Source organism: Callorhinchus milii, unplaced genomic scaffold (genome assembly GCF_018977255.1).
Source record: "Callorhinchus milii isolate IMCB2004 unplaced genomic scaffold, IMCB_Cmil_1.0 Scaffold82, whole genome shotgun sequence".
NCBI classification, from domain to species: domain Eukaryota; kingdom Metazoa; phylum Chordata; class Chondrichthyes; order Chimaeriformes; family Callorhinchidae; genus Callorhinchus; species Callorhinchus milii.
The window spans coordinates 129,824-153,917 of NW_024704823.1; the positions used below are offsets into that span (position 1 = coordinate 129,824).

Here is a 24,094-nt window from a genome sequence, read left to right on the forward strand (position 1 = left end):
CGATCACACATCAACAACGGCATATGCTATAGGTCTAGAAGTGAATATGAACTTATTGTGGTAGCAAATTATATACTACACTGCAACACAGAATGGTGAGGCAACACAGAATAGTGAGACAACCCCGTGATTGACACGGTATGAGGCCTTCATCCAGCAGTAGATTGACAAAAGAGCTGCACAACTTGATATAAAATATGCTAGCGAACACACGCACAGCATGTCAACATCTGCAGTGCTTAATATTGCATTAACAATAACCCAGCGCAGGTGTGGAGTTGATGTGAATACAAACTTACTGTGATCGTGATGTATATACTCAAACATAATACACATGTTAAATGCACAGACACACACAAATGCAGTATAGGCACACACATCCAGTTTGCAGTGTTCAAAGTAATAACAGCGCACGGCATAGGCGTATACGTGAACATGAACTTATCGTGATTGCAAATTATATACTCCAACATATTACGCGCGTTAACGAACACTCACACCCACACGTGCGCACATGCAGCATGCCTACATCTGCACCGTTACATCATGCATCAACAACAGCACACAGTATATAGAGGTCTAGATGTGAACACCGGATGGCACAGGCATACAAACCTACCGTGGTAGTAAACAAAATGCGTACTCTAACGTAATACATGTGTTAATGAACACACGCGTTCATAGACATATATACACACACACAGCATGTCTCCAATCCGCAGCGCTCAGTCGTGCAGCGCAGCAGTAATAACCACCTCGTTCAAACCTCGCTGCATTTTGACCCCCAACAACGATGCAGCGGGGTGGTGGAGGGGGAGATATAACGCCTAAAATTAAGCAGCAGCAGGAGCTGGAAGAGGTCACGGATGCCCGAGGTTAATGCCTCGCCGTTTCGAGCATCCACTGAGACGTAGGCGACCCCCTGACTGCTGGTATAGCGATGGTGGTGGTTGTGGTGGTGGGGGGGGGGGTAGTGGTGCGCGCTGGTGGACGTCGTTCCGAATCACCTGGTCGTGCGCCAGCTGCCGCCCGTCCCTGCGGAATCCAAACGCGCCACGTTGTGCACGGCGTGCACGGTGTGCACGAGCCGCAGCGAGCGTCTCGCATCCGGCTCGCAGCACGGAGGAATGAATGTCAAACGCGGCGCGCACCATTTTCCCCCAAACCCCAAAGCCCCCACCACCACCGCCAACCCTCCCCAGCCCTGACTCCGCTAACCACGTCAAAATAATCCTGCAAGAGGAATAAATAGCGACAGCGATAAATATAAAACTGACCCACTGGATGTATTGTCCTGTCTTTTTTCCCCATGACCTTCCTTCCACACATCCCCACAAAAAACCTTCCTGAAAGCACTGCACCTTCCTGCGACAACAACCGTGTGCTCGACGAGCAAAACAGATTTAGCAAAATCACAAACGTAAACATTTCCCCACGCGCCACGAGAATCCCCCACCGCGGCCACGACAGTTCGGCCAGCAAAGCAGAACTGCAGAATGCAGATCTCAAGTTTGGAGCAGCAGGAGCGCTTACCGAACAATGGATGGGCATGCACGGCGGTCTGCGAATCTCAAGGCTTTTATAGTTCGGTAACGACTAAGTAGAGTGGCGTCTGGCTGTTGTTATCAGCCTGCTGCACACAATCGTGCACGGCAGGGGCAGGCGGACCATGTGACTGGGATGTGCAAATTGCGAGCGGGGTGGATATAACACGGGCGCTCGCAGTAAGCCGAGCAGCGGCAGAAGCAGCAGCAGCAGCACCACCTCCTCGACATGATCAATCTATCCCTCTGCTTATCGGACAGACCCAATCCCACACCACCACCATCACCACAGAAAAAAACAATTTCATTGTCTGATCCAGTCGGTCGCCTTCTCCATCATCAATAGGATGGATGATGCGAAAACAATGAGCACCTACATCACTACACATGTACCAGCTGCTTTAACATACACCATTCGCCGCTCACAACTCCGATTCGTTTGCATTTATTTATACGTCCCAATTCCTGCATTTCTGCATCGTAAATATGAACACCGGCCGCCCATGCAGGCACGCTGGGCACGCGAGAATCGTATCCCCGTTTGGTATCCGAACCCAAAGAGAAGACGTAACGTCGCTGTCGAACGAATACCTGTTGTTTCGCGGCCACCGTCGTCGGCTGTGAAACGAATTGCGCTCAGCTGTGCTTCCTTCTGTTAATGCCAGACACCCTCGGCACTCTTGACTCATGCCTCCTGCATGCTAACGTTCTGCTCCTCCCCAGCCGCTCCGGCTCCGTCCACCGCCTCCGCTGCTGCCACATGCCCAGGGGCCGGTCAGTTATTCTTCCAGAACTGTCTCGTTTTAACGGATTTGTGCGAGAGGGGGGGCGGTGGGTGTGAGGAGCGAGGCTGTGGGAGAGTGGGGGGGGGGTGCGGGAGGGAGGGAGGGGAGTGTGGCTCAGGCAAGGCACGGATCAAACCGGGTCGAATTATAGGGGTCGAATTATTATTCATGATCACGGCTACGACGTAAATATTCCCCTACATCACTAAGCGTAAATCAATCAATCGATCAAGGCCATTTCGTTTATTTACAAGCTGGTGGGAATCCACTGATGTGCAATAGGTCACCTGGATAGGGGAGCCTCGAGCTCACGCAGAGCGCAGCAATGCCGGGAGTGAGGACCATAAATACCAATCAGCCCGACAGTCCGGTTAACAATCGTGATCACACGCACGCGCGCCGCAATGACATTTCCTAAATTTGCACACTTTGTCTCTTCACGTCTATTGCAATATAATTAATATCTAGTTATAACGTACTGCAGCCACAGGATGTTAATTACAGGCTGTTTGTGCGGTTCGCAGTGTGTGTGCATGCGTATCTTTGGTTTTGTTTAACGTCTTGTTCGCCAGACTGGCCAAGCGCCCGGGTTTAAACACTACGCGAGCCTTCGGAGGCCTAATGGAATATCCTGTATAAATATTTTACAAGGGGAGACGTCAAGGAGCAAAAACAAACCCTGCCTCGCACCCGCGGCTGGACGGGGGCAATATTTCAGGCACGCACGCACGCACCCGCGCGCCGCCCCACGGAAATGTGCACGGACTCCGAGCCAGCGCTGCTACGCTGCTCCAGGTGGAGCCCGGCGGCCGTGGTGGCAGGTTCAGAGGTCGCGTGACGCGTGACGCGCGACGGGGGTCCCGGAGGAGAGAGGAGACGGGACAGCGGCGGTCGCATGGGATGAGTGCCGATATTGCTCGTGGAATGTGCGCAGCCAAGCACCGTTGAGTCATCAGAAAATTCCGTGGCTTTGTTGCAACAATTTGTATTTGTCTTGGACCACAAATTTTCATTTGTTCATTCACTGACTCGCGCATTCATTCAGTGAATAATCTACAGTGTAGATTTTTTAACTCATCGTCATTTAGCATCAACAAAAGCGGTGTTGGCACCATGCTGGCCTTAATAAGTGAGTGCTAACAGCACTTGCCATAATAGCATCTATGCATACATGGCAGACCATTGCATGTTTTCGCAGTCGTGTGTGTTTGTGTGTAACCACATTTTTAAAATAGCAGGGAGCAGTAGTGTAGCGGTTAGCATGCTGCGCTACGAACCCGGCAATCTGTGTTTAATTCCCGTTCATGGCCAACACCAGTGATGATTATCGGAACCGGTCTGGGCCTCCCCTAGGTCGACTCAACCTCAAATGAGTACCTGGTGTAAACATATTATTTGGGTCTTTCGGTAAAGCCACGTAGATAGAAAAAAGAATCAAAATAATAACAATATCATGACGTTTTGATCGCAACACAAGCAATCGTCTTCAGTTGAAACATCGCCAACCCGCAACTCACCAGTGTGGTGAAGTACGCCCAATAACCCTCACTGCTTGCATGGCATGGGGAACCCTCGTACTGAAGTGGATTAATATAGGGTTGTATATGTTACGTATCATACCCGAGATATATTTAGTTTGGGCTACATCTTCTTTGGAAAAGAAAAGACAAGCCAAGCACAAGCAGCACCTCAGCGTTCCAAAGAAAACAGTGAGGAGGAAGACACTGGAAGATTTATTGAAGAGCGTAGCGGGATATGGCAGTGAAACATGGGCACTGTGGATTAGTGATAAAAAAAATATTTAATGCCCTTGAGATGTTGTGATACTGAAGAATAGAGAAAATGAGCTTGCGTGATAAGAAGACCTCCAATTAGCATGGTTGGCTACGTACGGTGCGAAAGCAGTTCAACATACATACGTGTAAGACGGAGAATGAAGATGTGCTGGAAGAGATTGGCAACAGACGGGAGTTATTGAGAATGTCTGATGAGAAGGAAGATGGTGTTCATGGGGGATACCCCAAGAGACCCAACAGCTGGAGATTTGACAAAGATGATTACGCAAGGAGAATGTAAGAAGGGAAGAGGCGACGAGGAAGGAAACGGATCACCCGGTGGGACAGGGTGAGACAGATGGTGGGACAGGGTGAGACAGATGGCGGGACAGGGTGAGAGAGTTGGTGGGACAGGGTGAGAGGGTTGGTGGGACAGGGTGAGAGGGTTGGTGGGACAGGGTGAGACAGATGGTGGGACAGGGTGAGAGGGTTGGTGGGACAGGGTGAGAGGGTTGGTGGATGGGACAGGGTGAGAGGGTTGGTGGGACAGGGTGAGACAGATGGTGGGATAGGGTGAGACAGTTGGTTGGACAGGGTGAGAGAGGTTGGTGGGACAGGGTGAGAGGGTTGGTGGGACAGGGTGAGAGGGTTGGTGGGACAGGGTGAGAGGGTTGGTTGGACAGGGTGAGAGGGTTGGTGGGACAGGGTGAGACAGTTGGTTGGACAGGGTGAGACAGGTTGGTGGGACAGGGTGAGAGAGTTGATGGGACAGGGTGAGAGAGTTGATGGGACAGGGTGAGGGAGTTGGTGGGACAGGGTGAGGGAGTTGGTGGGACAGGGTGAGACAGTTGGTTGGACAGGGTGAGAGAGTTGGTGGGACAGGGTGAGAGAGTTGATGGGACAGGGTGAGAGAGTTGATGGGACAGGGTGAGGGAGTTGGTGGGACAGGGTGAGACAGTTGGTGGGACAGGGTGAGGGAGTTGGTGGGACAGGGTGAGACAGTTGGTGGGACAGGGTGAGGGAGTTGGTGGGACAGGGTGAGACAGTTGGTGGGACAGGGTGAGACAGTTGGGTGGGACAGGGTGAGAGGGTTGGTGGGACAGGGTGAGAGAGTTGATGGGACAGGGTGAGGGAGTTGGTGGGACAGGGTGAGGGAGTTGGTGGGACAGGGTGAGACAGTTGGTGGGACAGGGTGAGAGAGTTGGTGGGACAGGGTGAGACAGGGTAACAGAGTTGGTGAGACAGGGTGAGAGAGTTGATGGGACAGGGTGAGGGAGTTGGTGGGGCAGGGTGAGACACGGGTAACAGAGTTGGTGGGACAGGGTGAGAGAGTTGGTGGGACAGGGTGAGAGAGTTGGTGGGACAGGGTGAGAGAGTTGGTGGGACAGGGTGAGAGGGTTGGTGGGATTTTCCATGAGAGACGCTGAGAATCGCAAACTATGGAAAGCATCGGTCATGGTCATCAACCCTCAGTTATGAGGATGGCAGCAGAGGGATAAACGGAAACAAAATTCAACACATTCGTCAATAACACTGTGGCGTTATAAGAAAATAGAAAAAATAGGCGACGTTCAAGGTAACGGTCATTCTCCATAACACGTAACTGAGAGGCTTAAAAGATCGTGTTCATAAGAGTTGGAGACTGCACTTATCACCATTCTATATTAACAATGTTTTATTATGATCCGTTTTTAAATAGGCATATGAATAGTTACCTAATAGTAGCCATTGAGTAAAAGTCAAACCCTTAAAAAAGAAGTATGAAGTATTTCTAATTAAAACTCATTTATGTTAAATGTAATATTCTAAAACGCGACTGGCACCAGACAGATAAGATATGACATTGGCTCAGTGTATGTATGGATGTATGTGGAACTTCTTTTGTACCGTACATACGTAGCCAACCGTGCTAACCGAAGGTGCGAAGGAAAGGACACCAAACTAAACACACAAAGAGCAGCTCTAAAGAAATTCGTTTTCGATCTGGAGTGGCAGTAGCTGGCGAAGTGGATAAAGGCAGGCAACCGGGAGGGGGAGGGAGCGTGGGGCCGGCACTCACAGGGCACAGTGCGCAGGTAGAGGTTGTCACGGATCGTCTGCTGCAGCTCGTGGTCCACGGAGCCCTTCTGGAAGCGCTGGTTGAGGTAGAGCCGCAGGTCCTTGGTGAGAGCTCCGCCTGGAGAACGGCGGCGGTGGGTATGGGGAGGGGGCGGAGGCATCGCGATATCATCGTGGGCGCGTGGGTAACGCGGCGGGGTCACGCACATGCAGGGGGCACGAAAGTTTTTTTTATGCAACACCAGGCCGAGGCTTTGTCTCCTGAACTGTGTGACCCAAGTTTGTAGCTCTTTTCGTGAGAAAGCAAGACGATAGAGTGGATGTCAGCAAAGCCCTTACAGTTGTGGCACACGCACGCACACCTACATCCATCGATTTGGCCAAATATCTCAATGTAGGACTCCTCCTGAAACAAGTCTTAAGAGTGATTGAATCTTCACGAGGTAAAAATAGGCATTATTATTATGAAAACATGCTTTAAAAAAACACTACAGCAGTCATATAAACCACAATTGTACGTCCTAGACGTGTTGCCACTAGGTAAGAGCTGAATGTTGGCTTATTAATGTACAACCTTCTTGTCAATCCACTGGCTGGATGAGGGCCTCCCCATGCTGTGGGGTCCGTGGAGGTTGTTTGACCATACCTCACCACACTGGCCAGTGCGGGTCGGTGGGGTCAGGGAACACGGCACAACCGTGGGTTTCCCTGTGCCGCCTTCTGTTGCCCACAACGTGGCGCTGCAGCCTATAACACCTGTTACGCACGCCGGTCGCCTGCCAAAAACGCTATCCAGGCTCAACCTTTGACTTGTATCTTCTTTAATTCACCGTTTACCTGATTGGAACATTATCCGGTTACCTGATCAATGGCTGCGGTGGCACTAAGTGATAAATTAACTTCCACCAGAGGGTGCTGCACCGACGGAGGGGCTTGAGACGCTTCCAGGAGGCATATGCGAGGGACTTAGGAGGCTGTGCGAGCGTGAAACGGATTAGTGTCCATTAAGCCCACTGAAGGTGACTGCATGGATACATGAATGACTGAATGAATTAATTGGTGTGTATTTCCCATGCTCCCCAGATTAATGTGCCTATATATATGCGCGTCCCTTTCCGTCAATCCAATGTTGGAACAGAGCCCTCCACATGCAGTGCGGGCCTTGGGGGGGTATTACTTGACCACAAGTTCCCATATAGGCCGGTGGAGGTTGGTGCAGGTGGTGAACATAGACGTAGGGTACAACAGTGGATTTATTTTTTGGATTTGACGTTTTTTTTTCCCCCCACATTCCGAAATAAAACCCACTACTTAAACACTTTTATTGTTTTGTGTAACTTACATTTTATTGATTTAATGTTTATATTCACGCGTGAAGCGTTCTGTGACAATTTCATTGTGAAGGGCGCTAGAATAAATAAAGTACGATTCATTGATTGGTAAAAACAGCTTGTTTTTAAACATTAATGTCATCACATTAAACATGCCTACATTACTCTATTGAAACAAACCCAATGACAATAAATATAAAGTGGATTCATATTCCTGAATTAAGCATGGTTTCATTGTAAACTAAACAATTTTTTATTTTACCAGGTAAGACCGACTGAGCTCTACAGCTCTTTTCAAAATGTGACCTGGCCACAAATGACAGCTCAACGAAGTGGCTTATCATGTGGAAATTTATAGCAGCCACGTACTCGAACCGCATGTTTCTCAATATAGGAAAAACATGCAAACTAAAAATATACAGGCATCAAGATCAGGATCCAACCCACGACCTCCTGTATGCCATCAAAGGTAGTTAAAATCTCGCCACTTCGGTGACCTTTGGAAGAAGGCTTCAAGAATATATCAGAGGTCCAATGTGTGTTTTTTAATTATTGCCAATACATACGTGTGGAAGACTTTGACTTTGTCAATGATGAGAATTCTAAAGATGTTCTAGAAGGACTTGGAAGTTGAACTGTTTCACAGAAACAGTCATGTCTATGCTTAAAAGGAGACACATCCAAAAACCTGAATGTTTGAATTTGGGCCTCAAATCTTTATTTTATGGAGGTTGAGTGTTTTCACTCATAAGGCAACATTAGCCAAAGGTTCTAAATTCTACAAGCTAAACACACATATACGACCCCCATTGCATGTATGTTGAATGTCTTTCGCACTGAACGTAGCCAACCGTGCTATCAGTGACCCACTGTCATTAATCTCCAGTTGAGTACGCCAGCAGATAGAAGTGGACCAAGTCTGCGAGGGTTATTAGTTCCCTAATGATTGACGCGGGATGGGGAAACCGTCATCCAGCAGTGGATTAACAGAGCTGTGAATTTTTGAGATTTTTTTTTGTATTCAGTGATCAATGAGTTGACATTTGAAGATGCACAGTGCTCTCCCTCACCCACACAAAGTCGTGCACTCTGCTGCGTTGTTTATTTCGGTGTCCGGCAACAATTCACTCAAGAGTGGTTTCCTGCTTTGAGCAGAGTGGGGCGGGAATCGTCTCTAGTTTACAGCCCCCGGAGCCCGCCGTGGAAATCCCTCATTGCAATGGCACATTCGATCCAAAGGGTAACCGCTGTTCACTTCATCCAAAGTGGTACTCATTTTACTGACCTCGGAGAGATGAATGGCCAAGACTAAGCCTGGCCAGGATTCAGGATTTTGAACTCGCAGCTCACAGGTTAGTGAACCGCTCACCACCGATGTTAGCAACAGCCAGTATCCAAACTCAGGATGCCGGGTCCATAAGACAGTGCGCTAACTGCTATGCTATCACACCACCCATAATTATGTGGTTGACCACAACTTACAAGTAAAAATGTTTCTATCATTAATGATGCTTCAAACGCATTCAGCTCGGGGACACACGGCCTGAGTGCACATCAGGAACACAAGGGCTGCTTGTTATTCTGTCCCGAGTCTTCCCGCAATTCAAACAGAATGTGGAGAGGACACCAGATACTAGATTTGAAGTTTTCGTGACTGCAAGGATCCATACTCTTTGGTTCTTTCGGTAAAGTCACCTACGTGACTTTACCGAAAGAACCAAAAAGGACACCAGATATTGTCCGAGACGAGGCTCCTCCACGCGATCGCCCGCGCCACAAAATCCCACGGCCGCTGCTCACTAATTCCGTAACGACCCCGCAAGCGCTGCTAATAACAGGCGGATAAACGACCCCCCAGGGATGACGGAACGCACCCGCACGCTCGCTCGCTTTGCTCCCCGACAGATGTTATTGCTGTTGCCACCACCGCTGCTGCTGCAGTATGGTTAAGCCGTCTTACGTTTTTGCACGGAGAAACAGGGGTAAGCGGAGGCAACGGCGTGCGGTTGAGCCAGATCGACTCGGAACCATGTCAAAAACATCCAGCCCAGCCCCACTCGCTCGCTCACTCACATCCAGGAAGTCCAGCATCCAGGAAATTGAAGCTAAAAACCAAACAAATACGGTATATTTTTTAAAACATTGTTTTAAATAGTTCGCTCAACAACTGGCTGTGTTAAGAATGCTTGACTCGCATTCAGAAGGGGTGCGGGTTTAGTTCCTGGGCAGGAGGGATTTTCTTTGACCTGTGTCTCCTCCGGTGTGGGTAATAAGACTGCCACTGCACTGTATGAAGTCAAGCGTGGTTGTTTTACTGACCCACTGCCATACGAATGTGGAATTTCCCCAACAGGCACATGACTGGAATTGGAGACGATTGTTTCCACATACTTGTTTGAGCTAAAAGACACTTTCCGTCTTTGCTTCCTCATGGCAGAGTTTCCCAAACGACACTGCTTGTCATACCACTGTACGGCTTTCCACGTCTACAACATTTAAAAAACTATTTAAGAAAATTTATTCTACACGTGCCTGATAATTGGTAAACACGTCCCACGTCAGCCAGTGAGTGTTGATTAAAATAAAAAATCGATAACTCGTGTACATGCGCACGTGTGTGTCCCACGGGACTAAGATGCTGCCGATTCAGGTGACTTCATGCTGATTCTTATTTAGATAGAGATCGTGTGCATGTACACGTGCACTGCACACGATGCACGGAACGCTGATTCAAATGAATATAAAGACATTTTGTGTGTGTATGTGTACGTACGTATGGGACCTACATGTTGTCGAGGGCACCGATTCAAATTAGCTTCACCGGAATCTGAATATCTACTTCACTTCAGATGCATTTTCCAATCATCAGGCAGGTGTAGTGCGTGGCAACTTGATTTTGATTTAAATGTCGGTAAAACTGCCAAAAAAAAAAATGCGTATCGTGGTCGATCACAAGAACTGGAATTTAGCAAAACTCTGCCGGAGCAAATTTCCCAGCGGAGCACGAGGCAGAGCGGAACGTTTTGGCAAGTTAGCGGCACGCAGTGCCCCTCGAGTGCCGTACAGTTCACTCAGCCGCGGCTTCGAGGGCGGCCGCTTGAGCCGGCAAGGGCCCTCGACGCAGCGCCGAGGGCCCGCCGGACGGACGGACACACCTGCTTGCGGTGGAAAGATCACGGCCGATGACGATTGTGACTTTCAAACGTAAATCGTACAGCCCGAATTTGGGGCTGCAGTGGGGGATGGGTTCACTCTGGCCCTGCCTGGTGCCAGGGCCCACCCAGCCCGGTCGTCGGCGATTGTGGAAGTGAAGCACCATGTATTAATCATGCCATCGGTGAGTGGCACGCACGGTTGCTCCCACACGTTCTCAACGTGTGTCGTGAAAGGCCTCGGAGCTGCGGTATCACAACCCCAAAACCATTTCTGCCATTCCTTATCTTATTTGCGCAGCGCTCTGACATTGTGGAACAAACCACCCCTCCTACCCCCAATCGGTCTCCCACGTGTTCTTGGGCTGCCGAGCGGTCACGGGAGGATAGAGCGAGGTGTCCGAGGCTTCAGACACATGGCCGCGCGGATGACGGATTAATGCGGAAATCTCTTTGTGTCGCCGTGATCTTCAAGAGAACCGTTGCAAACTCTTGACCCTGTAAATCTCATTAGGTCTCGACCCCAGTGCAGATACTGAGGGAGGACAAGACCTCGGCCTTTGGGGGCCACTCATGGCACTCATGGCCGCACACAGAGCCCAGCGGTACCAAGTGATGTGCACCAGTGGTTTGTATTTGCTGAATGTCTTGCACTTTATTGACCAACACGCGATATTTTATGTACTATGGTGAGAGTAAGATTCATCAATAATTGATGACTCCATACATCCTTACATGGCCAATCATTCCTGCACATGCATTCAGCTTTCAGGGCCAGAAATTATCATGTAATTGGACCAGCGATTTTGTTTGCGTCTTCGTTATGCGACTCAGAGATTGTTTAAATAATTGCGCGCGGTCGTATATATAATAATTACGTACGACACAGGGAGACAGAAGAAAGCTGCCTTAGATGTCGGCGCAGGTTCAGTCCCTTCTCTAGAGCCATGGAAGTGGGCTAAGCTGCCCGTGAAACCTGGCGAGGGCACGTGCCTCTCTCGTTTTACAAACAAACGTGTAGTTATGTAACCTCTAAGTCCGGGGTTGCCCGAGCTCTCGTATATAAAACCTTGCTTCATTGTAATCACGGCAACAGCAACAACCGTAATCGATAAAAACGTTAAGTGAATTCTAACACTTGCTGTAAACTATGAGAAAGTGATTACGCATTATACTGCAGTAGGGTGATGTCATGCAAGGCATGATGGGGGGACCGATTTTGTAGTCATAATCGTGCTTTTGCTGTCTAAAAATCACATTTTGTGTGTGTCATTACTCTGCCGTGGTGTAATGATAGCACCCGGACTTCCAATCCAGATTTTGCCGGTTCTATCTCCCAGCACGGCAGTTGAAACAATGGACAAGTTTCTGAAATCCCCCCCGCCTCTCTCCACCCAGCCATAAAATGATAAACCACAGTTAGTCAATCGGCAGGTCGGATGTCGTGGGGTAAAGTGTAGGTATTTTCACCTTTTCCAAAATGTCAGGCCAGTGTGGAAAAGTAGGCCAAATACCCTCTGAGGGACTCTCTCGAACTTGTACCCATTGCAGGCCCTTCTGTCAGGAGCAAGCAATTGCTGGGCTGCACCTTTGGCTTTGTCTCACTCTGACAAAACGACAGCCGCAACGGAACTCTCGTGCCTGCTCTCAGTGCAGAGCGCTGGGGATGAGGATGGGTCACGAACCGGCTTAGAGGTGCACCGGAGCAGCACAGCAAGTGAGACAGGACAAAAATGCGACCAGGACCAACGACTCCAACAAAACGGCCGCAGCAAACAGCAAACCAACGGGCGATGGTGGAAACGACGCTCACTTGACGCGGGGTCCACGGAGAAGGAACATTCGCAAACACGAGAGGAGAGTCGCTGTGTGGGGGTCGCAGGGACCGGGCCTGGGTCACCCGGCCTGTCGCCCACTCGCGCCTCTCCTCAGCGGTGGCGAGTTCACGCTGGGAAATCCGCACCGCCTGGAAACGTGGGCTGGTGTACACGGTCGGGTGCGTGTGTGTGGTCGACTCCGCAAACATTGACTAACCTTTACGTTTTGGGGGTATTTTTGGAGCGCAAACTGGGCAGTTGGTCTCACAATGCGATGCACTGGTGCGTTACAATGTTCAGCGCTGAAAGTTTTTTTTTCGTTTTTAACGACCGTGCCGCCTCTTTAGAAGGAAAGAGGCATTCCAAGGTGCCAAGGTTTATTATTTGTCATCATCAAACTTGTAAATATAATACAGAGAAATTAGTGACTAACACTGTTTGAGACGAGGCTCAAAAGAAAGGTGTCTCTGGTGGGGACCAATCCGTTTCAAAGACAATGCATATATTATCAGAGTATGTTTTTTTTTTGCATTTTGGTTAATGCAGACATGATTCCTTGTAAAAGGTTTCAGTTTGGTGTTTTAACAACTTAACACCTGTTTTGTTGCCTGATAAAAGGGGAAAAAACCTATTCTCAAATTAGTGACTTTTGGCCAAAACAATTATGATCACCTTCCGCAAATATAAACCGAAGAGAATGCGATTTAATTTCCCATTCCAACAAGTATAACACAGTACTCAGTGTCTGCGTTACAACTCTTAGCAGAGTGGCAGAAATCCCACATACCTATGGCACAGGATAATGTGTGTATCAGATAACAATTATGAATAGTGCATTGGCAGACTCAACCACTTACAGCACTGTGATGAAATACGTCTGATCAGTGCACGTGTAACGCGAGGAAGTGTGCCTTTAGGCACCCAACGCAATACCCCAGGTTTGAACCCAGGTCCTCAGTAGTGATGGCTGTGCCTGGACACTGGCAATGAGATCACTCACTATTCGGCCATCCTCAGGAATTAATCTGAATTAAGATGTATTTTTTCTCAATAGTTTCCAGTTGCATTATCAGCATAATGTCACAACACAAATAAATGTCCATTTGGCACTCTCGCAGAAAGCTTGCTTTGTTGTTATGTACTCTTCGGTTGTTTTCGGTAAAGTCACGTAGGTAAAAATAAAAAAATACAAATAATAATAGAAATAAATAATAAATCACGATGTTGTTGTGCTTTGCTTTTTGAATTTTTGTCATTTTCGTGACAGATGTCATCTCATACAAATGAGACTATCCTGGTGCCTTGAGTTCTCACCTGGTTAAACAAAACAAACTGGAAACTTTTCTGAAAGTTGACACCACTGAACTACACCTGAAGTCTCTTCACACTTAGGAGCACAAATTGTATGTGTCCTGCTATGAATGATCATCGCGTGCCAATCAAATCAACGCTTTTAATCCTCAAGAGCCGGTGAAATTAAGCAACAAACAAAATGTCTTGCGTGTAATTTATTGCTGGGTTGAGTCCATCAACTCGTCACACTTGACAAGCCGGTGTAATCACGGGTGGCTCAAATCCAGATTTTAACTCAGGACCTGTCTTCTAAGCCACCCCGCCACCTCTGTTGATGAATCATTTCTGAGATTCCATTCTCAGGTTGTAGCACCCAACCAGCTTGGCATTGGGATGCCTGTCGGATGCTTGTCTGGCACTAAAAAACACAAGTGTGCTTTTGTGCCAACCCAAGGTAAAAATTAACAAGTTCCAATCGGTGCTTTTCAGTTACTCACCGTGAGTGTGTGCGCACACGTGTCTGCTCATTTGCTCAGGGCTGCTGCCTTATCAGGCAGCCATGTGTGACTAACTTGTTGTTCCAACATTCCTGATGATGTAACAGCTCTTGTAAGAATGTGCCCGGGTTAAATATTACTTTGATGTAGCCAAACAAACACAGGGCCGGGTTAATTTTCGGGAAAGCCCAGTTCAGTTGTGTACCTAATTGCAGCTCTGCTGTAAGCCTAGCTCATGAGTTAACCGTGTGCAAAGATAGCCCACTAATTATTAATTAATTAACTCAATACATGTGATATGCATAACGGATGTCATAGGCTGGGGCAGGTGTCGTAAGAGCGTCGTTGTTATGGGAATCAAAAAGCAGTGCAGCAAAATTCACTGCTGTATTGTGGGAGGTCAATTTCCCGAACCTCAAGTGACTAAGGGTCACCGTGTCTTTTGGCGTGGGAGACAGAGGTGAGGCGGCTGTTCATACACCTCCGATTAGCGCGGTTGGTTACGTATGGTGCGATAGAAGTTCAACATACATACATAGTATTGGAATGAACGGTAGCGGCGTTCAGCTTTTACAAACGACGAAAGGTTACGTGACGTCGTCGTCTGCAGCGACGCACTGCGGGCGAGCTGCCAAACATCGCATTAAACGCAGGCACATCGATGTTCCCCAGTCGGTGGCGACGGGCGACACGTGATGATGGCTGCCAGGGTGGCAGCGTCGCACGTAGCCCTTTTGGGGGGGAGCAGCATTTTTCGGAACGCCGTGTGCGGAGAGGCAGGCGGAGGGACATTGCTCAGGCCACCGCAAGGGCAATTCCTGAAATGATTCGACGATGCCGCGCGCTGAGAGTGACGTCTTTGAGCAGAAGACAAAGAGTCCAAACTGGTAGGGCCACGTTCCCGAGCCACTTGGCACTTTAATAGCTTCTGCTGGTTCACTTTGGTACGTGGAAGTGGTTTAAATTATGTGAGTGAGGGCAACTTGATTTTAATCACCGGAACTTTCCAGAACAGCTCACTGCTGCCTAACGTGCAATGTATTGTTTGTGGAAGAATGTTAGATGCGATGTGAATGGTTCACAGGGCAGTGCCACAGATTCCACAACACAGAGCTCAGGTGTGTAGCTGTAAGGTGTGTAGCTGTAAGGTAAGCACAGCGTGCTGGCTTGTAGCTGCACATGTACAGCCATTTTATCAATCCACTGCTGGATGAGGGCCTCACTATGTGGGGTTTTCTGACCATACTTCACCGTGCCAGTCAGTGCGATTTGTGTAAAGGTGACAAACGTTTGAAGAAAGCTATTCAAGACGCTACAGTAACTTTACTGGAGCAGTTACACCTCATGACGGAGGCTTGTGTTGCTTCCGAAACGTCGTGATTTAATTTAGTTATTTTAATTTATTATTATTTTTTTATTATTATTTTTACCTACGTGACTTTACCGAAATAACCTAAGAATATGAATCCTTGCAGTCACGAAAGCTTCGAATCTAGAAGTGACAAACGTTATTCAAATACCACGTTTTTACAACGTCGTGCGTCAAACACAGAGGATTCTGCTGCAGACAGAAGCTGGCATTGGTCTGGATAAGCGTGTGGCCCAAGTCGATCGGATCGGGGCAGGGGTGGGGTGGTGGCCCAAGCGGACGCCCAAGCTCTCGATAAATTTGAGTGCGACGACGGCGGCGGTGGCAGTGAGAGAGGGATGCCCCGTGAGCTCGGCGACGGAGCGAGACGTGTTTTCCACCGAGCGGCAAGGGGACATGGCGACGTTGGGATGAGTAATGGCCGAGGAAAACGCGACGCGGAACGCTCCATCTCCGCTCCGAGCCGTCAGAAAAAAAACGCTGCCCTCTCCACCCCCTCCCGTCTCTCTGTCTCTCTCTCTCTCAACAACGGTTCGTCTAAAAATAATCGGGCGGCTCTTTATTTTTGTAAAATTCTTCCTCGCTAGGCGTGGGGAAAGCGGGGACTTCTCCACGGCTAAACAACGCCGCTTTTCTTGTCCGCGATCTGAATTCCAAACATGTTTCTTTAGTAACATACACAAGCCCCTTTTGGTGGTGGCGCGGAGCCTTAAGACGATGTCCCGACATATTTGTCTTTCAGACGCTCGCTGCCAGGGCCTCGTCTTGTTGCTCCTTTTCCACCGGATGTTCCTCCCTCGTCGCGGCCACCGCACAGCCCGATCCGCTGCGTCCGGGCACGCTGACACCTCGTCCTCTTTTATGCGGGAGGACCTCGCTTCTCGCCGTTTCGTGGCTCCTCCTCGGGATCACGGCTTGGCCCCTTCGCTTGACCGCGTGCCTCTCCGCGTGTCACACGCCCGCGAGCGAGCTCGTCTGAATAATTTAAGGGGCGCGCGTGAGACGATTGCGTTTATGTTTTATTCACGCAAACGTCACGACGACGAGTGGCTGTGATCCTGTTCCTCTCGACCGGCCCTACTCCTATTGTTTAATCTGTCACTCTAAACGCAACGCATAAAATGCGCTGCAGAGAATGGTTCCCTCTCTGTCATTAATATTTTAAGAGATCTTCAGGTATGCGCTGGAGAACTGGACACTCATGTACAGTGAAACCATACCTGCGGAGATTTAACGTATTGTCATGATTCAGGGTCCAGATTATAATCAAGGATCGTTTATATATTGTCTCTCTTTGCAAGAGTTTATTTCATTTCCCATTTTCCTTGAGTCTCATGCGTACAACTGTGTGGATTCCGCGCGTCTAAATATAACCTCAGCATATAATATTCACGTAATTTGCTTACATTATAACTAATGATTGTCACAACCTGATGCTTCGACTGAGAGCGTTAGGATCGATATTTAAATTAACCGAGTAGGACACCTTCTGCTTCTGTTTGTGCTCAACAGTCGCTTTCTAAGGAATCAATATTAATCCATGAATCATTACACGCCTGCCAAAAGCTGTTCTCGTTTAATGCAGCAACCCTCAGCAACAGCGACCACGTGACAACATGAAAACCGCGCAGTTTTCCAATAATTAATTACACGGGTCTCAGCTGCACCTGATGCCGAAAAGCAAGCCAATGTGTAAGCTTATGCTACCAGGTGCAAACCCTTTCGGGCCAAAATAAGACATTTTGAAATACTGGCATGCCTACATTGCTGCACACCCCGGAGAAAACATAAAAAAACAATCGCCAAACTTGAGAATGACAAATTCGATTGGCGCTACCACACCGCACACACCTGCTTCCTGCAGCCAGCCCGCCAGCCCGACCGCCCGACCGCATAGTTTTATCGTCAAAAATTATTTCACGGGCGGCGTCGTTTCCAGCGTGGGCAGCCAGGAGTCGCATGCTCAACGTCACGGAGGGGCCCCGGGCGGAGGGGCCGCGGTGCGCAAACAATGCATTCACACGGGTTGCGCCGGATCGGACACACGCGTCAATCGGCACCGAGACAGCTGCACCCGGCATCGAGGCGGCGGCGGGGTTAAGCCGCCCATTTCCCTGGGGCCCACGACGTTACTCGCGTGAAAGCCGCAGCGCGAGCTTCCGTCAAGTTACGCGAGAGCCTCTTACATCTCACCGACGACCGCTCGCCCGCCTGCCCGCTCGCGATCTCGGCTGCATGAGCGACACTTTCTGGCGTTTTCTCGGCGGTGACAGATTTTGCGGTGCGGCGCGACCGCTCATTCCGGCAGTAGCTTGTTGCCGGCCCGGCATCCCACTGCACGCGAACGCATGGGTGATCAGCCACACGAATTGTCGTTACCCCCCCCCAACCCCTTGAGATGCGTGGCCATTAAAAGGCTGCCCCCCCCTTTCCCACATTGAATGGTTCGCATAAATTAGAGCGTGGGAAAAGTTTGCTGTGTGACGACACCCCTTTTAAGACAGGTCCGTGGATTTGCTTTATTTTTTTGCTTCATGCAGAGGCTAGAGGCGTGGGTCGCCCGTGTTTGCTCCAGAGGGGAGGGGAGCGCATTGTCAAACATAACAATCACCCTTGCTGCCCCAATTAACGGAATGAAAGAACGAAAGTTGACAAAGCTCATGAAAAAATATTTCTGGAGGTTGTGCCGTCCGACATCGAGCTCTGAATTAAGTACAGTATTATAAATAACGACGATGATGATAATGATGACGATAGTGGCGATAGTGGTAATGTAAGTGGTAATAGTCATTTTCGTGAACAGTGAAGAGTGTGATGATTGTTGTGATAGTAATGGTAGTTTTGATGATGGAACATTTTTTGTTAAATATATCCTTGACCATCATATCTCAAGGAAAATAAGCTACAATATGATAGCAGAATGCTCACAATGGCAAATTAGTTGAGAATAGAATATGATGAAACCAGCACACGATGACCGACTCTTGGCAATGAGTCAGCTTGCCAGACTACACGTGAAGGAATTTAACACAAAAACTGCCAGACAGCTGTTGGGAAAACTGCACAAGGTGGCTTGATCATTAGCTGAAAACCGGCCCACCTGACCACGAACCTCTCCATGCCATTCACAGACTCACACAGACATCCGTAGACTCACACAGAGACCCGCAGACTCACACAGACATGCATAGACTCGCACAGAGACTCGCAGACTCACACATACATTCGTAGACTAGCACAGAGACCAGAAGACTCACACAGATATTCATAGGCTCGCATAGAAACCCGCAGACTCACACAGACATCCGTAGACTAGCACCAAGATTGGGCATCCAATCACTACGATGTAATGAAGAGGGTTCGATCATATAAATGGAAGTTGTCTGACTTTCCCTGGCTGCAAGATTGCCATGAAACGGCAGCAGAGAGAAGGATTCTTAAAACTACCTTTGTGGAACCTGGTTGTGACCACGTCATGTGGTTGGGTTTTATCCTGGTAAACTTATTTTTCCACAGGTCAAACATGAATCAATATTGAATTGAACAAATATTAGAATATAATACACTCCTGAAAAAGTCTGCAGAGTGAGCGAGGCTATCCTAGGTAAATAAAGGATGATATTATTATACTTGTAATGTTTCCCTATGAATAACAACGTATCCTACTCGCAATGAGGTTAAGAATGCATTCCTCCTGAATATATTCCTTAATACATTTAGCATGGACTCAATAGATCTTCATTCAAAATTAAGACACCCCTGACGGTATGGCATTCAATTATAGACAGTAATAATCATGACACCACGCTGTAAAAATAGTGCATACCTTTACAGCACATGACGCCATTGGTAGACGCTAAGAGAAAGAAATACCGTATGGGAGATGGGGAAGTTGCTCAACTCACACCAGGACAATTTGATCGGAACAAGTCGAGTGAATTACTTTTTCTCCGGAACATGTTCCGCGTGCCAAACCCGCTGATTTTGCTACAAGAGGGATCATTTGAAAACTCATGGAAAGAGCTGTCAAAATTTTGGGTGGCTTGTTTGAGTTTGTTAAATATCAAGGTCACATCAAGCGACCTCTTGTGTGTAAGAGGCGTTTTCTTGTTGTGTTGATTTCGCATGGAACAACCTAACCTGTCCTTATTTTTAGCTGTGTGTTTTGCGGAGACACTGGACCATAGCTCTGCCATGCAGCGGTCGAAGCTGAATTCACGAGCCAGTTTACTACCTGGCGCAGATCTTGACGGAGGCATTCTCCCACACTCTCTGTCAGGTTACATCTCTCTCTGTCTCTCTAACTCCCCTCCACGTGGTCTCCGCTCCAGCGACCTGGGCTTACCGTTACAACCACCCAGTCAACCGCCCCTAAACTCTGTTGGTCATGTGGGTGGTTTGACCATAATGGTAAGGGGGTCCAGAACCGGTTGAGGAAAAACTCACGAGCAATGTTAACCATGGCTGGAAATCAAACTCAGGTCACTGGGTTCATATCGCAGTACAATAACCACTGGGCAACCACTCCAACCAAAATAATAATGCTAATGGTGTGCCAGGAACGCTTTAAAGAGTCTGAAGACACAGTTACAGGAGGGTCCTGCATTGGGACATTCGGCCAATTCCATTAATGAGTGTTTTGACTTGTGGAAGAAAACTGAAGCAACTGAATAAATCCTACCGAGGTAACACTCAACACTTCCATCTCGTGGTCACACCTCGGGCCCCCGTGCCTCCAACACTTGGCAAGCTATAATGGTCACCCATCCAAGTACTAGCCAGGCTTAACGCCGCTTTGCGTCTGAGAGTTGACGAAATCGAGTGCATTTATGGTGATTTTGCCACAGGATTGTAAAATAAAATAAACCAAATGTGTTAGTGACCAACGTATTAAAATCAGAATCTGTTTTTAGACTGGAAGAATCCGATGAGCCATGAAGCTCTTTTTCACAGATGTCCAGTCGACATCGTAATGAACGTAATCAGCTCTCAGCTAGGTGATAACCACCCCCACTCCCACTCGCGCAGATAAGAGCCTACGGGGGGGGAGGGCGGGACAATAACGGTGATCTTGGTATTTAGCTCAAAATTACAGCAAAGAGCTTAACTGGTAGTGCCGGTACATCCTGAGCTTGTGTATCTGCAGCTGTGGCGCTGAGAGCGCCAGGCTAAACGTAAACACACCTCTGGGTTGTCACGCCCAGGTTCAAAAAGTAGAAACATGTCAGATGCTTACAACTGGGAAATCACTGCGCAATAATGGACGTGAAATGATTCATCGATTAACATTGATTTGTAAACTCTTTATACACAGGCATCTATCTAACTGTGCATGAAAACTGATTAATGACTAATTGTCATTTGCAAATGATGAGTAATTTTAGGTGAATGGAACGAATTAGAGAGTATAAATATGACCAAAAAAACGACGAATTATAAAGACGCCAGCATTACAAATGACAAAATAAAAGTATTATTGATTGAAATTGTGACCTCGAATAGTGATCCAAACGTTGTAACAACTGAACGAATCTCAGGAGTGGAGAATCTCCACATGGCTGGGCAACAATATTATGCTTAGGAATAAAAAATATTGACAATGGAAATTAATTTAAAAAGTATTATACTCATGTTATTGTATAGGTTATCCATGTGATTTGACAACTAAATCAGAGGTTGCAATCGTTAGATGCCTAAGCAACAACATTAAGAGTTAGCGAGACAATAATGGTGAGTTACGTGTACTCCAAAACTGTTTGTTTTAAGAATAAACGTCTTCGCGTTAGGTAGCGAATAAATACATTAATCAAATAATTTGACAAAAAAGCATCTTGAAGTGTTCATTAAATGACAAAACTTACCTCTCTTACGTCTACGACTCCACATCTGCCGGAACATGATTGCCAGCTGAAGGATTAATCAGTGGCTACAACTAGCGGCTCGCAGCAGCAAACCTTTCTAAATTTTCACGGCAAAGTCCAGCGACACAGCCGCACAGCGACAACAACAACACCCGACTCAAATACGGAATCACGATATTTATTTATACTGGGGGAATCCGATGAGCTATGAAGCTCTTTTTCCACAGATGTCCAGTAGGTCACAGATGTTCAGTAGGATGTCCATTACATCCCGCCGACTCCAACGCAGGAAGGAAGGGGGAGGCAAACACACGTGCGATGGCCACACCGCGTTGTTTTATACAAAGACGTGGCGTCGCCTCCCGCACGTGAGATCAAGTCGCAACTCGCAGAGCCGCGTCACGCTGGCGGGCAGCACTCATTAATGCAGCGAGTGGCGACGCTCGCATTAATTGGATTTTCGTGGGTGGGTCACGCGAGTCTGGGTGTGTCCACTTAGTCGCCCGCACAAAGTCGTTCGGTCGAGCGGGCGAGCATGCGTGGCTTTAAACGTTGTGGTTGTCGTTGTTGAAGAAATACTCGGCCCCGAGTGTTAGATATGAATGGGGCAGTGAGGAAGTAGTGTATGCTCACTCCACCACAAACAGCTGTCTCTGCACTGCCGAAGCTGCTGATAACAGGCAAGTGCAAACAGCGATCTGAAATCCCATGGCACCTATTACCAGTGATATAATGATTAACCCCCTCCACTGATTCTATGAATTGCTATGATTTGTCATGAATAAATTATTTATTGCCATTGTGACGCATGTAGACTCCGTAGTGGCTATACAGTTTCCAAGAAACATAGAAATAACAATTGATTCTTTCACGCAGTTAGAGTCATGTATCTTGTAAGTAATAATCAATAATTATTTTTATATATTTTTCCACAATTCTATCCAAAGCATCAGATATAATTGATTAATCATAACATCCTTAACAGATTATACAACACAAGTCACCACCATCCAAGACAACCAGGCATGGCACTACTCATCATTCTCAATTGTCTCATCTCTGCTTCCATTGTTCCACTTTGGATTGTTTCATAACTGCACTGCCCTCACATCTCTGATTTTCAGCGATGTTCTCATGAATTCCAGTTGTGTTCTTGTCGTGTTCTTTAACAAACAAGCTGCTGCTTCAATAATAACACAAGGACACGTGGTGACTATCTGTGTCACGTACCAGGCTTGTAGCGCATTGCACTATGATCCCAGCGATCTGATTTAGATTTTCAGCAATGGCCAACATCAACGGCGAGTGATATTGCGAACTGGTTGTGGACTTCCCTCTCTTTATCCGGCAACCAGCACTGACCAGCGTGAAGTGCGGTCAACCAACCTCGGCGACCAAAACACAACATGAAGAGCCCTTGATCCAGCAGTGGATTGATAAAGGGATGTAAGTGAAAAGTGAGAGTTGTTACCAGGTTTGAGCAGCTTGAGCTGCACGGGACTGGGGCTGGCGGCGATGAGAGCGTTGACGTCGCGTGACGTGAGCCCAGCGACGGGCGCTCCATTCACCTCCAGCAGCAGGTCACCGGCCTGCAGCTTTCCGGCCAGAACTCGCACCTGGAATGAACGCAAAGCAGGAACTTCAGCCGCCAAATATGAACAAGTCTCTGGTCAAATGAGTGTCAGGACAGTGCTCATGTAGTAGGCATGCGATGAACAGGCCTGTCACATACTCTTAGGTTTTTTTGGTAAAGTCACGTAGGTAAAAAATAATAATAAAATAAAATAATAATAAATGAAAATAACTCAATTAAATCACGACGTTTCGGAGGCAACACAAGTCTCCGTCTGCAGGTGGGACCGTCACAGCTAGATTTACTGTATCAAGTGAAGAGAAATCCAAGAGACTTGTAGGTGTTTGAGCTTGTGCTGTAAAGCCCTATGGTGGTCGTGTCGCGTTTTGCTTAACATTTTGCTCCATGTGCTTGGGGGCTTCTTCGGGAAGTGAATTCAGTTTCGTAAACAACTAAACTCAGATCCTGAAAAATTACCCAGGCATGTGAAACATTCAGTTCCTGCAGTTCCCAACACGTGCGACACTGTCTGCGCACCCACGAGCGTCAGGCTCAGGGCCCCCTCGGCAGGCAGCCTCACCTGCTGCTCGTCCACCGCTGTGGCCAGGTACGGGAACTGCGCCACCTCTGCACCGCCGAGCAGGGATAGGGCCGGCACAAGCCTCGCGCCACTCGGAGTGGCGGTGACGCTCAGCACGGCCTCGCGCAGCCGCCCGCTCCAGTGATTCCTCTTCCTCAGCGCCTTGGACATTCTCATGGGGTGGCCGGGCCCACGTTGGCCTGCGCACGGCGGGCAACACGGGGCGGATGAGTCACCGACGAACACAAGACGGGTGTTGTAGGTTGCTCGCGGCCAGCAGAAGATGGTGTGTGCAAAATCCAACGTCGTAACGTGTTATGCTCCGTCTTCACAAATCTGCACTCATAAGCAACATAAAGTGTGGTCAAATAACCCTCACGACCTGCATTGAATGGAGAGGGCCCCATCCAGCAGTGGACTGGCAAAGGGCTGTACATGTGCTGCCCTCCCACACATATC

The 24,094-nt window shown here is 48.2% G+C and overlaps 1 protein-coding gene across 1 annotated transcript; it reads right to left on the reverse strand.

Annotated features, from left to right (window-relative positions):
- Nucleotides 1–2,229: 2,229 nt before the first annotated feature.
- Nucleotides 2,230–23,806, reverse strand: LOC121851649 (membrane-associated guanylate kinase, WW and PDZ domain-containing protein 2-like). The gene is made up of 4 exons (XM_042345719.1): nt 23,636–23,806; nt 22,954–23,098; nt 6,164–6,280; nt 2,230–2,297 (listed from the first exon to the last, which is right to left on the reverse strand). The coding sequence occupies exons 1-4, from the start codon at nt 23,804–23,806 to the stop codon at nt 2,230–2,232; spliced, it is 501 nt and encodes a 166-aa protein (XP_042201653.1).
- Nucleotides 23,807–24,094: the final 288 nt, after the last annotated feature.